The sequence below is a fragment of the Aethalodelphis obliquidens genome, unplaced genomic scaffold (assembly GCF_003676395.1).
Source record: "Aethalodelphis obliquidens isolate GAN/ISIS:26980383/991018 unplaced genomic scaffold, ASM367639v1 scaffold12, whole genome shotgun sequence".
Taxonomy (NCBI): domain Eukaryota; kingdom Metazoa; phylum Chordata; class Mammalia; order Artiodactyla; family Delphinidae; genus Aethalodelphis; species Aethalodelphis obliquidens.
The window spans coordinates 9,643,932-9,660,849 of NW_020837956.1; the positions used below are offsets into that span (position 1 = coordinate 9,643,932).

Genomic DNA, 16,918 nt, shown 5'->3' on the forward strand with positions numbered 1-16,918 from the left:
TGAAGAACTGGAGTGTAGCAGTGAGACAGGCTGTGGATCAACAGTTACTTCTGAATTTTCTGTTTTAAATTATTTTAGATCCTCTCTTATAAACAAATATGTAAACAGAGAAAAGTTACTTCATGTTCTTTTACTTCAAGGAGAAAGAAGAGCTTGTATTTCATGCACACCAAGCTAGCAATTGTCTCCAACAGAAAAACAAACACATTCTCCCAGTTAGTATAAATGGGATACTCTCTTCAGTTTCTAAATATTCTGTTTATGGTCACAATTTGCATGAGGAGTAATAAGTCCTCTGTAACTCATTTAGAATTTAATAACCTGTAGGTATTCTATTTGCTAAACACCAGCAAGTTACTGGCATTGTTCAACATATATATACATAATTCTGTATATATGTATAATTTATAAATACATAGTTGTCCCTCGGCATCCATGGGGGATTGGTTCCAGGACACCCCCCTCCCACATGGATACCAAAATCCACAGATGCTCAAGTCGTGGGCCAACTATACTATGCCATTTTAATATCAGGGACTTGAGCATCCTAGGATTTTGAGCATCCGCCCTCAGGGGTCCTGGAACCAATCCCCTGTGGATACTAATAGTGACTGTACACTCAAAATAACTCCTCGATTCTGTATTCCCCCTAATCACCCCACCCCTGACATATGCACCCACCCACCCCCATTCCAAGTCTAATAAAGTATTTGGAAAAGAGTCAGTGGTCTACACTTTCCTATCTGTACCTCAACCTTCTGCAATCTGGTTATCGTCTAACCACTTCACAGAAAGTTTTCTTGCCAAGATCACCAATGACTTTTTTTCCACTAAATTCAATGGGTATTTTTCAGTCCTTATCTTGTTCAACTTTTCTTCAGCATCTAATATTGCTGACTATTCAGGCAAGGACAGTATTTAGGTAAGGACAATGTCCTTAGTTTCTAGGACATTGCCCTTGCCTGAATTTCTTCTTAGCTCTGACCATTTCTTCTCTCATTTGCTGGATACTCTTTTCTTGCTCAGATTTTGTATCTTGACTCTTCAGTTATCTTGTTACCATCATACCCTTCTCATTATTTTTTATATCTAACTGCTATTGAACATCTCCCCATGAATGTCTGTGTCCTTCCTCCCACCAAACAAAACAAAAACTGGTACTCTGTGATATACTTTATTCTTGGTGAAAGACATTACCACCCATTCTCTGTACGAACCAGAAAACAAGAAATCAGGTTTGATTCCTCCATTTCCTTACTGCCAACATTCAGTGGGTGACTAAGTCCTCTGTTGCATCTGTAACTCTTTAAAAAAATATTCCCCCCAGTTCTGTTGAGATAAAACCGACATACAATAAGTTGCACATATATAAAGTGTATGGTTTTGACATACATATATGTAGGTTTTGACATACATACATACATATATGCCTGTGAAACAATCACCACAATCAGGATAGTGAACATGGCCATAAGTCTCGAAAGTTTCCTTGAGCCCCTCTGTAATCCATCTCTCCCTCCCTCACTCTTGTCCCCAGGCAACCACTGATCTACTTCCTATCACTATAGTTTGCATTTTCTAAAATTTTATATAAATGGAATAATACAGTATATATATAGATAGATAGATTTGCCTTTATTTATTTATGGCTGCGTTGGGTCTTGGTGGCTGCGTGCAGGCTTTCTCTAGTCGCAGCAAGAGGGGGCTACACTTTACTGCAGCACACAGGCTTCTCATTGCGGTGGCTTCAGTAGTTGTGGCGCATGGGCTTAGCTGCTCCACGTCATGTGGGATCTTCCCAGACCAGGGATCAAACCCATGTCCCCTGCATTGGCAGATGGATTCTTAACCACTGCACCACCAGGGAAGTGCAATTTTTAATGGTTTTAGTCCTCACACTGAGGTCTACAATCCATTTTGACTTAACCATTTATAATTATCTGTAATCTATCTGGAAACCTTACCTGTTTTGTGATCCTTGCATATATCCCCATGCTTAGCACTGTGCTTGAATCCTAGAAAGCACTTAATATCTAAATGACTAAATGAATGCATCTTCACCACTACTGCCTCAAATTTCTCTTCCGGGTTATGTTCAGTTTCTCTATTCTCCCTTCTAGCAGTACTATTACCTTGCTCTTAATGCATTCTGTACACCATGCCAGAATATCTATCTAAAACAAGCTGTATATCTTTGAAATAATATGACATCAATTGTTATATGTACCATTATCACAAACAGCATTAGAAAGAAGTGTCACTTATGAGAACTGTAAGACATAATCAATAGTAAGATGCATTGTAATTCCAGAGATGTTAAAATGCAAGAAATATAGCCATCTTAGAATTAATGGATTAGTGTAACTCTACCTGTCATTCTTCAATTTAAAATCCTTTAATGGAGCTCCAGTCTCCTCAGGATAAAAACTAAATTCCTTAGCAAGGCATAAGAAAACCTTTCACTATGGGCCCTCTCCACCAGTTGAGGCTCACTTTTTGACACTCCCAACCTCACACCTCATGCTTCAGTTTATTCTGAACTCCTAAACTAAGTACTTTTACTCCCCTGCGCTCTGCACCTGGATGGTCCTTCTCTCTGGCATATGCTAGTCATCCCTGCTTGCCTAAATTAACATATATTCATCATCCATCTACCCATCAAATATTTACTCAGGGCCTATTATTATCCTAGTCTTTTGTTTTCAAGAGAATATAAGGGAGCCAGGGCATCAAGGAATTAAAATCTTGCAAGAGAATCACACTAGCAATGAAAACATGTGGTAAGTACAAGAACAAAGTGATCATAAAAGAAATCATCACAAAGAAAAGACACATAATTCTGTAAGGATGATTAGAGACACAGAGCTCAAGAAAGGCTTCCTAGAAAAAAATGCAGAACAAAGTCTTAAGGAATAAGTAAGAGATATCCAGGTAAAAGGGAGGTGATGAAATACTGGGATCTTATTCCAGTGTGTGTAAAGGAACAGAAAGAAGGTAACAGTAAAGTGGGGTATGTAAGTGTGTATGGCATGGGGGCAGGGTAGACAAAAAGCTCTTTATGTGGTGAGAACGCAGAACAAGAAAGGGCAGAGTCCAGATGGTAGAGGAAAGTCCAGATGGTAGAGGTAAGCAGGAGTTAGATCATGGAGATTTTATCTATAGGAAATAGAGACCACCAAAGGGTTTTAAGCTGAAAAAAAGACTTCAATATACATTTAGAGAAATCCTAGTGGCTATGTGAAGAGCAGATTTCAGGGCAGTGGTCTAAGCATAGCACGATGGGGACCTGAAACAAGAGCTAGGTAGCATAAATGGAAAGGAGGAGGCAGTTTTAAGAAATATTTAGGGCTTAAAAGATGATTTCAGTTTGGGGAAATTTTACATTTATGAATTCTGAGGGACATACAAGCAGTACAATCTAATAAGTAGAAAGATAATTCTTAAGTGCTCAAGTCTAGAATATAGATTAACAATTTGGGAACTGGCACCAATAAGTGGATGTTAAGACCATGAAGGAAGATGAATGGCTGATTTCATCTCCTGCAAGGAACCTTCAACTCCAGTTTCGGTTAGGAGCTCCCACAACACCCTAAATTTACCTTTTTAATGCCAATTATTATATAGTTTTATAATTACTGACTTAGCTGTCTTCTCACTTTACCTAAGGCCCTGTGGAGGCAAAAGTCAGTATCTTTTATTTCTTTAATCTCCATCACCTAAAACAGTGCCTAGTGCATTGAAAAGATGAAGGAAAGAGACAACTGTCAATACAGTAAGTGATGTGAAGTAATATTAATTATCAAGCACTTGCTGAGTGCTAAGCATTGTTATCCTAAGTACTTTATAATTAAGTCCTTTAATCTTCACTATAATCCTGAAAGGGATTTACTATTATCATTACAGTTTTGCTGATGAAAAAAACTGAAGCCTAGAGAGATTATTAACATGCTCAAGGTTATACTGTAATAGGTAGTGAAATCAAGATTTGAGTCCAGGAAGAAGGAATGGTAAGTAAGTGGAAAGAAATAATTCTGCCTTGTGGAGAGTGACATTTTGAGCTTTGCCGGGATAACAGATAGGAATTCACCAGATGGAGCAGGGGGAAAGGAAATTCTAAGCAGAGAGCAGTATTAAATCATCAAGGTCCCCAGATATTTACATAAATAGCAAGAAAAGACCAAAATAAGATTTTCATGGTCATTTTCCATCCTACAGTTTAATTTCTGATAACTCTCAGTACTGGGAATCCTTAGTATTTGGATAAAAGAGTGAATGATCTCCCAAGGTAGAGGCAATGAGTTAAGTAAAGCAGGTGCAGAAAACAAAAAGGAACGTGGGTGAGTGATTGTCACCTGAGAAGTCTAAAGTATATTCTTTGAAATTTAGAATATTAGGAACCTAACTGGAAGAAAGGAGCGTAAAAATGATTATGCAGTACACAAATATATAACTAGAATGCATCATTAGCTATATATATCACATGTATATATGCTTGTACATATACATCCCTCTCCCCCAAGCCTTGGGCATTATAAAGTCTGAGCCACAACGCTCTCAAAGATCAGCCTGCAAGACTGGAAGCAACCTCTAGTAACCAAAGGTACAAAAGTAGTTCAATTTCTGAGCAGCAACCCAGCTGAAATAAGAGAAATTTAGGCTAAAAGTCTATAAACCAGGAAGGTACTAATTTAGTTTTAATCACAGTTTGTTTTAACCATTATAAGGCCAGGGTTGAAGGCCAATGATAAATTTTATACTTTATCTTACTTTATCATGAAATAAGAATACTAATCATTATTGTTTATATTCCTTGATGATAGACCTAAGCAGATGAACTTTCTGATACCTTAGCCTGACAGTTCCTAAATGCTAATGAATTTCACTGAACTCCAGAATCACACAGTAAAGTTACCACTAGGGACTGCTGCATATGTTGCACATCTGAAATCCATCTTGCTACCCTCATCTGTAATATCCTCTTATTCTTGCATCTATCCCAATCCCTCCATCCAAAGAGCAATTTTTAAAATAACTTCCTACTTCTATAACTTTCTGTTTCCCACATTTAATTCAACAAACATTTATTGAGTCATTCTAAGGCTAGTTATGTAAGAAACTGTCCCTGCCTCCAAATAGTTTATAATCCAGCGGGAGCAACCAAAAGAAACATATATACCAAAAGAAACATATAATAAAATTTTAAAACAATTCTAACAAGAGACAAAAAATAGATCATTTTCAGGAATTAATTTGAGGCCCTAAAGAATGGGAAAATTTTTTATTAGGAGAAGGGTAAAGATGGTCTATGAAGGAAGAACTTTAGTTAACACTCAAAATCTTTTTTCTCAGATTCCCTATCATATGCCCCAGAGCTCCAACTGCATACCTCTTCCACTCTCTTCACATTTTCAAGCTCTGTGCCACCTTTTTCAATCTGTCAATTACTTTGCTTCATTCTTTGGAAATATTGAGGACTACATGTACTTCATCAAATTTTATCTTTTCCATTTAGAGTTTTATGTGTACTTTTCTCCTTTCCTCTTGTTTCACAGGAAGGTGTACTTTAGTTCTCTTGCCTCATTTTTTTAAAGTATATTTTGAGAAGAAATGACCAAAGAGCATTTGACTCTCATAGAGAAATGGAGCTCTGTAAATGGTAATTGCTGCCTGGTCTGAGGCAATATCCACCCATTTACTGTCATATACAAAGAGCAGCTTAGAAGTCTTTGATCTGTTGTCAAAATAATAAGATACTCTCCCACCCCCTACCATAAGTATGAATCATTTTATCCTAAGGGCCCCACCAAGGAAATTCACACCTTCTAACCTGATTAATGTAATTTACTTATTAACAACACTTACAGCAAACTCATGACAATCCCTGTCTTCTCCCAAATGTTATTTGGAGTAAGAGCCAAATGATACGGATCTGTGCCTGTACACTATCCCACAGTCTATATAATTAGGAATATTTTTTGGGGGAGAACAGACATCCTCCAAATTTAAATTTTTCCTCTGGGCTCTCTCATTTCTCAAGTAGCAGTCACAGTGCTTGATATTTCTGGTTTACCAGCAGCTTCCTGGTTTAAAATGACAGTTTCCCACCTTCAGATAATTTGACTCCTGTGCTTTTATACCTCTATGTACTAACAGCTTGTCTTCACATATTGCCACTGGGTTGTATTCTCAAATTACATTCATTTGGTCACCCCAAGAGGTCTTAATGGGTTTCCCAGGCACCAGCTGTGACATAATTTGTCTTCCTGGCAGTTAAAACTGCCAGAGTGTTCCCTGGGCCTTCCCTTTTGCTCCAAAGTACAGGTAATTTTTTTTCTTTTGGCAAGGATTCAGCTGCAACTGGTGCATATATTATGAACATATGCCGTCAAAAGGAAAGAATTCTCCAAGAGAAGAGAAGGTACATGAGAAATTTAAATGACTGGCCACCTTAAAAACTATTGGGAAAACTTTCTACCTAAGTGTCTGATATAATATATTCAAGAAAAAATGGGGTTTAGCTTTTAATACTGCTGGCACACTGGAGAGGACAAACTAAAAGAACAGAACTAAAAATACTGAAATGACTAGTTAGGTGTGTTTCTGATTTTGGGATTTACTGAATGGCAATACTACTATGAAATGACAGAGAATGTCGTTAACCCATTAGCATACACATTTAGTTTTAGCCATACCTGAAGCCAAATCATGTTTCCATATCACCACCACCTAGCAAAACTGTAATACCTGTCTTCATCAATAAGGAAGCTGACCTATACTTTTAAGCACAGCTTCATAAAAGGTTTCCACCTATTTACCTATGGTAGTTTAGTCTCCCCTCTAAAGAAAAATCCTCTAGAAATTCTAAATATCTTAAGAAGATGGTAGTGATTACTGTCCTGTCAGTAATTTGTGTGAAAGTGAATACTACAAATTCTAATTTCACAAGGGACTAAAACATTTCCATATAAAATTTTTCTACAGTATCAGAAATGATTTTTACTTTTTTTTTTTTTTAAAAATTGAGGTATAATTGACATATAACATTATATTAATTTACTTTTTTTTTTTTTTTTTTTTTTTCATTACGCGGGCCTCTCTCTTTTTTGGCCTCTCCCGTTGCGGAGCACAGGCTCTGGACGCGCAGGCTCAGTGGCCATGGCTCACAGGCCCAGCCGCTCTGCGGCATGTGGGACCTTCCCGGACCGGGGCACGAACCCGTGTCCCCTGCATCAGCAGGCAGACTCTCAACCACTGCGTCACCAGGGAAGCCTTAATTTACTTTTTAATTGAAGGAGAAAATACAAAATCCCTGCAAAATAATTTCATTGTTTTTAAAAAAAATTTTTTCAAAAATATTTTTTTCATTTGTTAGAAAATACTTTGCTTAAAGTGTTTATTCCAAATATTTATACCATTAATATATTAATCCTGTTTTGTCAAAACTGATGGTTGATCTTTTTAAGGTTACATACAAATGACAATAGTGAAGAATCACTTAATATTTCTTTTCCAATTACTTTCTATAGTATACTATATATAAATTTCAAGATAAAGCTGTTTAGAATTGCAAATAATAAAATTAACAAAACTTTAAATATGTATTTCTCTTGATGTGTTAATATCAATATTACAGAACATAACTGGTCAGGCAAGTTTTTTCACTAATGGGAAATCCAGTGGTTAATCCTTAATGAATTATGCTCATTTCTTAAATAATATTTCCCCAAATTATTATATAATCAATCTTCTCCCCAGCAATCCATTTTATATCCAGCAATTCAAAGTCTGTGTCTAAGGTAACAAAGTAACTTAAAGAATATTCACTAGTGGACTCCATTTCAAAATGTGAACCACATCAGCATATTATAAGAATGGCAGTCAAAGTAAACTTATGACATAGAATTAATGGAAAGGAACTTAGTATCTCTCTAATTAATAAAGTTATTAATAAGAAGTAAGAGCCGGTACTATGTGGAAAGAAAATGTTCCAATGTAGAAGCTGCAGGTGGCTCCAGAACTGGATAAATCTCCACTAAAGAGCCTGTAACAAAACTGATTCTAAATTCACTTTACAGACAAAGGATTTATGAATGACAACTAGAAAAGGACAACTTACAGAAAGTATGTTCCTAGGGGATAGGAACTCCAGCTATTTAAACTGTATTTGTACTTCATGAAACTGAAACAGGTAGGTGCTAAGGAACTGATGTGTCATACAAAATATCGTCTGCATGCCAAATTAAAAAAAGAGCAGTCTTTAAATTTCTCTATAAATATTTCTTTACTGAAATACCTTAGTAAATAAACAATGAGAGAAAACGTTTTTTTCTCAACACAAGATTATAATGTACTACTGTTTTAGCGTAATAAAATTTTTTTAAATTGTAGGTTAATACAAATTATTTAAAATAAGCTTTTAAAATGAGATAATAACCAAATACTATATCATTTTGTCTTATAGGATTTAAAAATACTTTAATAAAGAGCCAGAACCTGAGGGTACACATATTAATTATAGAAACCTGTTCTTCTCTCTTTATGTACAGTTTACCTTCCCTGTAAAGCCCGTATACATTAATACTCTAACAACTCTAGAATTCTCTTAGAAAAATCAATTTATAACCAAATAAGTTTTTTTTTCCTGGCTTGATCTTGGCAATCCTCAAAGTTGGTTCTCAAAAAATTAAAAACTCACTTATAACATTATTAACCAAAGTGGTTTCAATCAAGTCTTTTGCCAAACTCTCAGGTCCCTTACTTATCCCATGCCACTGACACATTTATCCTACTAACCAGTAATGGAAAAGAACCATCCTGCTATCTAACTCTCCACTATTAACACAAAGGCCTGGAGTGCTGGAGGGTGGGAGGTATGAGAATGGGAATCAGAAAACCAGGCAGAATGAATGCCCCTCCCTCAAAGTTTCACAACTCGGTAGCCAGTACCCTCAGGGTCCCTGAGCATTTCTTTCATGTCTGTGGCCTTCCATTTTCTACTCTCTTACCATTCCAAATGTCGACTGCCTTTTTTTTTCACCAGCAAGGAACTGCCTTACTTTCCTAAATGGCATCACTATCTCCTGAGGAGAAAGTGATAAGGAATGAAACTTCTAGCCCTGACAACTGTGAATATATATCAATCTCCACTTAGTTTTATCTCTTTCCATTCTATTGGAATGGATGTCTCAATATTCAGAAGTAGTCTTTTTTCCATCTAAGACTAATAGTTTTTAACTTGCTCTAACATCCCTTCTCAAACTCTCAGGAAACTTGCCTCAATTACCACCACCCCTCCCTCACCAACATCATCTTCCTCTCTGCTGCCTTTTTGTCCTCAATGTATTTTTCTGCTACAGTCTATAATGTCTTAAAAATAAAAATAATTAAAACTGGTCTTCGATTTAGCATCCTCTTCTACTACCCTCTTCCCCACTCAGGTTAATTTTCTGAAAAAAGTGGCTGGCTACAGTTGCTGCTTTTAATTCCGGAGTTCTCCTCAATTCCTGCTTCTCAAAATACTGCAATTAGATTTGTAATCCTATCACTCCACTAAAATTCCTTTTGGAGAGGTTTCTAATATTCTCATAAATGTCAAATCCAATGGTCACCTCTCAGTCTTTGTTTTACTTGACCTTTTTGTAGCAGCTGGCAACATGAATCACTCTTTCTTTGCTATGCTGAAATATTGGAGCTCCTGAAAGAACTACCCTGAGCCACTTTCTTGTTTTACATCCTCCTTCTATGGCTTCAACTATCATCCATAAGCTGAACATTCCCAAATTTTTATTCCTAACCAAGACTAGCCTGAGCACTAGACCTATAATTCAGCTATCAACAGGTATCTATCTATACACCACACATACCTCAAACTCAACATTCGGAAACTGAATTCATAATCTTTCTTCCACATCTGCTCCTCATATTCTGGTTAACTATCTAATCTCCAGCTAAAACCTAGAAGTTATGTAAGACTCCTCCCTAGGTTAATCATCTGCGTTGACATATTACAGTAGAGAGGTAAGCTGATGAATCTTTTCCTTTTCCCATTGCCAAATGGGGATAATCATGCCTATGTCCATCTACTCTTCTCTACCAAGAAATCAGTGAGATATATGAAATGATATGTTTGACTGTTTGATTAATGTTAAAGAATTTAAGATTCCTTCTGGGTGGCTGGAAGAAGAGAAAAGCTACATGACATCTGCTCCAAACTCAGAGTAACAAGGTCCTGATAACAGTTTATTCCAGTCTGTGAAAATCCCCAATGTCTAGAAGTTAAAATTTCCATTGAACTGGGGTTGGCAGTAAGTTTCAGAGTTTAAATTAAATTCTTCATGATTCTGCTGACTAATGACCACAGGCTTAGAATGAAGCTATATGAACTATAATGCTTTAAATCCTTTCTGTAATGATAAGAGAGTTCATTTAAAAAGTATGAGTGCCTACCTGCTATGTTCAACATACAATGTGAAGTCTATGGGAGACACAAAAAGATGATCCAGTTCCTGCCCTCAGTAAATTTAATTTTGAATTTAATTTTATTTTATACAGCAGGTTCTCTTTTTCTTTTTAATTAATTTATTTTTTGGCTGTGTTGGGTCTTTGTTGCAGTGCACGGGCTTCTCATTGTGGTGGCTTCTCCTGTGGAGCACGGGCTCTAGGTGCGTGGGCTTCAGTAGTTGTGGCACGAGGGCTCAATAGCTGTGGCTCACGGGCTCTAGAGCGCAGGCTCAGTAGCTGTGGCACATGGGCTTAGGTGCTCTGCAGCATGTGGGATCCTCCCAAGCCAGGGCTCTAACCCGTGTCCCCTGTATTTGCAGGCGGATTCTTAACCACTGCGCCACCAGGTTCTTATTAGTTATCAATTTTATACATATTAGTGTATATATGTCAATCCAAATCTCCCAGTTCATCCCACCCCCTCTGCACTCAGTAAGTTTGTTATGTAGTTGAAAGATACTAAATTCACACAAACACTATGACATAAAAGCCAGTAAGTACAATCAGTGGCATTACCCCAAAATTCCCAATTTAAAATAATAAACTTTCAGAATTTCTTACGGATGAAGAAAAAGGAAATGGAAAATAAACTATAGTCATAAGTAATCCAAAAGAGAAACTATAGTTTTATATTCCCAATCTTAATGTCACTGAAAAAATACACGTTTAATATATTATTTCAAAGAAAATGTTGCAAAAAGCAAAACTCTTCCTACTTACAACACACTTAATTACCTTTACTTGGGACTGATTTTTTCACTGAGGCTACATGATCTTCAGAGATTGTAAGACGCCTCAAAACATCAGCCAAAGCTGCCTTTAGCACAGTGATTTCATCTTCTTGTTGTTGAACTCGTAACTCAAGGGCTGAGAGGCGATCTTGAACATCAGAAGTACTTGCAGCAGAAATACTATCATCTATAAAGAAAAGAAAATATGGAATATTTTTAAAGTAAACTTCTTAAGAAAGAATCTAATGACATATAAGAAAAACTATACCAGATAAGTCTTTTAAAAGATGAGAAAAATTGAAAAAAAAATTGTTTTTGCACAGATTAATTTCTGTAAAGATTTTCATAGCTACTTGAACTAATTTAAAATAGTAAAAGTTAATACACCTGACATGTAATTAAAATTATGAAAATTTTCCCATAGTCAAATTTTCCATATATTATACCATCACCTTAATAGTTTTTTCACCAAAATGTTCCCTAAATATATCACTCTGTAGACATTTGGAAACTTGCAAGACTGTAAACTATTCAAAGCATCCTTCTTCTTTTCTTTTCTTTTTTTTTTTTTTTGCGGTACGCGGGCCTCTCACTGTTGTGGCCTCTCCCGCCGCGGAGCACAGGCTCCGGACCCGCAGGCTCAGCGGCCATGGCTCACGGGCCCAGCCGCTCCGCGGCATGTGGGATCTTCCCGGACCGGGGCACGAACCCGTGTCCCCTGCATCGGCAGGCGGACTCTCAACCACTGTGCCACCAGGGAAGCCCAAAAGCATCCTTCTTACTTATTATATCATTATCATAATTATTTATGAAAATAAGGAGTACAAATCACTTCAATTTTGCTTTATGTATCAGATTCAGCATCAATGATCAGAAAGCATTCTTTACTTCTATCTTTATTATTATACTCCGAATCTCCCCCCCCCAAATATGGCTACATAATTAGTAAAAGACTTGTTGCTGCTCCTTCTCTCTCCCCAATGCCTCAACCTCTCTTTAAAAAAAAAGGTGGTTTCTATACAGCACATAGCTAATATCTGCCTTAGGTATGTAACAAGAACAACGACAAAATAAAGTTCGGCTGTAACACAGCAATTACAAACTACTTCCAAAGCTATGTAACTTGAGAGTACACTACTTTGTTAGATCAATCTGAATCCAAATGTTTATAAAAGATCAATTGCTATTGGCTAATTCACTATAAGCAGGAAAATTCAGGGGGGAAATTAGGTTCTCACAGAAGAATGGTTTGACCTAAGTGAGATATACTGGGTCAGTCATTCACACACATAGTGTGCCATTTTTCTCATATTGAGATAATGTGTCAGACATCTTAAGCAGACAATTTAACTCAAAGTTTGAGTTAAAAATAACAACAACAGGGCTTCTCTGGTGGCGCAGTGGTTGAGAGTCCGCCTGCCGATGCAGGGGACACGGGTTCGTGCCCCGGTCTGGGAGGATCCCACATGCCGTGGAGCGGCTGGGCCTGTGAGCCATGGCCGCTGAGCCGGCGCGTCCGGTGCCTGTGCTCCACATCGGGAGAGGCCACAACAGTGAGAGGCCCGCGTACCGCAAAAAAAATAAATAAATAAAATAACAACAACAAAACCCTCAGCATTTTAAAACCAAAGTTATCACCCTTTATTATGGAGCAGTAAACATATTCATATTTAAGACCTTATATGCCTAAACATATTCATATTTAAGACCTTATATGCCTACAGACAGCTCAGGCATACATATGTACTCTCTTCTGTCTTTAGAGGTATTTCAATGACAATATTTGGAGAAGTACTGGAATGGAAGGAAAAGTTGGGTTTTATCTTCAATTCAGACTTCAAATTCTAGTACCATAGTTAATCAGTTGTGTAATCTTAGGAAAGTTATTTTACCTCTTTGAACCTCAGTTTCTTTGTCTTTAAATATTGTTATGAGGAAGGTACCCAGGACATGTCCGACATTCAATAAATGTTTAACACACAACTTCAAAGTACAAAAAGTATCATTTGAGAGCTTTGGGCCCATGTATTACATAAAAGGCAGATATGTCAAACTTTGAGATGCTTAAGAAAAGGACTAATAAGAACAATTCAGCTTCTTCTTTTAGAAGTTTTTATGTTTGAGGTCTTTTTCATTTCCAGAGTGTTCTAGCTGAATTCTAGCTAATCCATACTCTGTATGTGTGTTACACTATGGTTACTATTATATTTGTCTGCCCAGAATACTTTCCTATTTTCCTTCTTCTGGTAGGAGAACACCAGCTGTTTTGTGGAACTCCACCAGTTTTTGAGGTTCCATTAGGGCTGTCAATCTAGGATGCCTCATTCTCCTCTCTACCACCCTGCACTATTAATAGGTTGAAGCAAAGGAAGTGACCTTTTTAGTTGGTAAAAATAGGACTATTGGTAATTTCATATGCTTCAACCTAATACTAGCATAAAATGGTTGTGAGATATGGGTTAGGCCAAATGGAGTTCTCCCAAATTTCAGAGAGAGAGAGAGAGAGGTGTAGCCCATCCTTCTTGGTTTATCAACTATAAGGACACACAGACCTAGGGCTGTCAGTGATAAAGAGTCTTGTCTGCCCTGAGTTCCAGTTCTAGTCTCTGAAGCCCTGGACCTTCAATTCTGAGAGCTATTCTAATATTTCTTTTAGCTAATTATGTAACCTAATAAACTCTCTTTTTACAAGCCATCACTTGTAAGCCAAAGGTCCTGATTAAGTCAGTAAATTATACAGATATGCCTTTCTAAATTGTTCTTAATTTATGAAAGGTGGGTTATATATCTAAATTATAATCACAGGTAAAATATTTATGTGATTTTTATAAACACATGATCTCCTTAATTCTTTTGAGAAGGCAGCAAAGGCTAGTGGAAAGATTATCAGACTATAATGCCAAGGGTATAGTCCTGGGTTTTAGTACCAGCATGGTAACTAGCTTTTACTTTTGGTAAGTCACTTAACTTTTACAGACTTTGATTTTTTAAAAAATGACTAAAGTTTTTATTTTGTAAAACTTGGACAGTCACATGAAAGGTGGTTCAGCTTGTAAAAATCCTACCACAACCTGCTAGATACTGTGATAAGATACAAGGACAATTTTTCAAAGGCCATAACAAGCAAAAAGTTAACTATTAACAATGTCCTGCATTTATATAGTACCTTTCCTGTTTATGACCTCATCCCTCTCCTCAGTCTATCTGTATTTTGTATTTGAGGAAACAGCTTGAGAAGTTAAATAGCTTGCCCAAGGTCACCAAACTAGTCTTGATATCTGAAACTCAAACAGAGGACTCCTGACTCAGTTTAAGTGCCCTTTACTCTATTTCATGCTGCATCTTAACAATAATCACAGGAGGACCGAATAAATATATTCTTTCACAAAGCCAGACAGGGTTTAAACTATGAAGTGATATAATCAGATTTCTGTTTTAAAAAGGTTATTTTGGTTTCTGTGAGAGAATGGATTGGAACAGAATAAGAGTAAATGTAAGGAGAACAGGCAGGAGGGTAATGCAGTAACCCGTGTGAAAGGTGAAGGTGGCCTAGGCTAGGAGTAAGGTGTTCATGTGTCTCGATTTGTCCAGGACAAACATGTCTGCTAACTCAGTAAAAATATTATAACGTTCCTTCTTTCTCTCTAAATTTTCCCAGTTTGAATGATCAATTACAGGATCACTCAAGCTAAGGCAACAGCAACAACAGAGATGCAAAGTGGCATAGTAGTTGATTATAGCCCTGAAACCCTGTAATATCCTAATATCTTGGCCCTTCACCTTTTCAGAGGCAAGTAGAATTGTGCATAAATTCTGGTGTTACACTGCCTGAATAAATCTGTTTGCTACTTACCAGCTCTGTGACTGGTTTCCCCATGTAATTTTTTCATGCTAATTAGTACTTATCTCAGGTTTGAGATTATTAGGTGAAATAATGCACAGCACTGTCATACAGTGAGGGTTCAGTAAGTTACTATTTTGTATAGTGGTGTTCTTTACTACACTGTTTATTATTGCTACAAAATTGGAAATGACCTAAAGTCCCTGGATGGAGTTAATAAGCTATATGTTCACACCACAGAAAGCCATGCAATTAAAAACAATAAGTATATAAACCAGAAGTTTGAAAGATCTATAAGACGACTCAAGTGGAGTAAATAAGCAAATTGGGGAACAACATGTACTAAATAATTTATTGAAACACACACACACCGAAACATACTTCTAAAAAATAAACAAAAAACTTCGTATTTATATATGTCTATAATGTACACATAGAAAAAAGTCTAGAAGCATACACATCAAACTGGTAATTGGGTTACTTTTGACTCGGAAAGTGGGATTAGAAGGATAAGGGTAAAGGGAAATTTTTGCTTTTTAGTGTATTTCTATATTATTTGAATTTCACAAAAATGTATCATATGTTACTTTTCATATGTTATTTAAACTTATATTTAAGCTAATATACAGTGCTTCTGAAGCTTAATTTCTTAAAGCAAGTTTCCTTCAGACACAGTACTCCAATTTCATAAAGGAACATATCAGAGCATAAGGCAATTAACTTAAATTTGCATTCATTGATTATAAAAGCTAGAACAGAGACTATCTTAAAGATCAACAGCCCCTACTGCCATTTTATAGATAAGTAAACTAAGACTGTGAAATTAGGTGAGTTACTCCTGGGCACGCAGCAAACTGGAGTTAGCGCTCCTTCCTCAGATGACTCAATAGAACCCATCACTCTTGCTCCTTCCATTTTCAAAACTTTGTTATGTTTTTCTCTCCCAATCTCTAATGTACCACATGGGCATTCACAATAAACTTTTTAAGAATACACATGTTCAGTAAATGTATCTATTTTCTGGGGGCTTAATTCCACTCCCCCTTCTTGATGCAAGTACATTGATTCCTTTTCCTTATACTGTGGTAGTCTCTTATTTCCTTGCTCCTTCTCAAAATAGTTTCTAGCCTTGAGGGTTAAAATATGAACTACAAATAAATTGCCAAGGGTTATTAAACTCATTAAGGGGGGGAAATAAAAAAGAAAGGAAGAAAGAGAGAAAAGAGAAAGAAGTCCATAAGCTTCTTTTCCATCAGTCTAATCTATTTATTGGCATAAGTAAGGTCTCTTTTATTAGAGACGCAAGCAAAAAAAAAAAAAAAGTAACTAGTAAACTTTCATATCCAATATGACAGTTTTAAAACTACAACAGTAGTCACTCATGCTTTTACTACAGTGAATCATAGTTAATTTGTCTTCTAAACTGTCAAGAAATACATGTTACCTTTGCAGAGATTTTCTATTACAAATATCTAAAAGTTGGCTACCCAGCCTCACATCAGAACGAGGCATGCCTATACATTCTAGCATCTTTTGAATATCAATGGTTTTATGTAAATCTTTCTAAAATGGATCACTTATTTTCCTGTCTTCTTAACAAGGGCATATAATTATAACACAGCAACTTCTAGATGACTCAGTCTTCACTGAAAATATTACTTTGTGCTGCAAGCACTGTGATAAAATGACACCCTGGAGGCTATTATATTTCTAATTAAATAATTTAAAGTATATTTTCAAACTTATAATCTTTCTTCATACCTTTTCTGCTTCTTTCTTTGCAGTTAGTATTAACTATGACAGTCTATAGCAATACTCCTTTCTAATCTAATTTCCTACATTATGG

General features: G+C 36.5%; 1 protein-coding gene across 9 annotated transcripts in view; it reads right to left on the reverse strand.

The window, feature by feature from the left end:
* EML4 (EMAP like 4) overlaps nt 1-16,918 on the reverse strand; it is a 154,710-nt gene that overhangs the window by 74,568 nt on the left and 63,224 nt on the right. For all 9 annotated transcript variants that reach the window (XM_027113289.1, XM_027113285.1, XM_027113282.1 and 6 more), the window contains exon 2: nt 11,236-11,418. In XM_027113289.1, the coding sequence (XP_026969090.1) occupies nt 11,236-11,418 (183 nt within the window). The remainder of the gene's footprint in view (nt 1-11,235; nt 11,419-16,918) is intronic.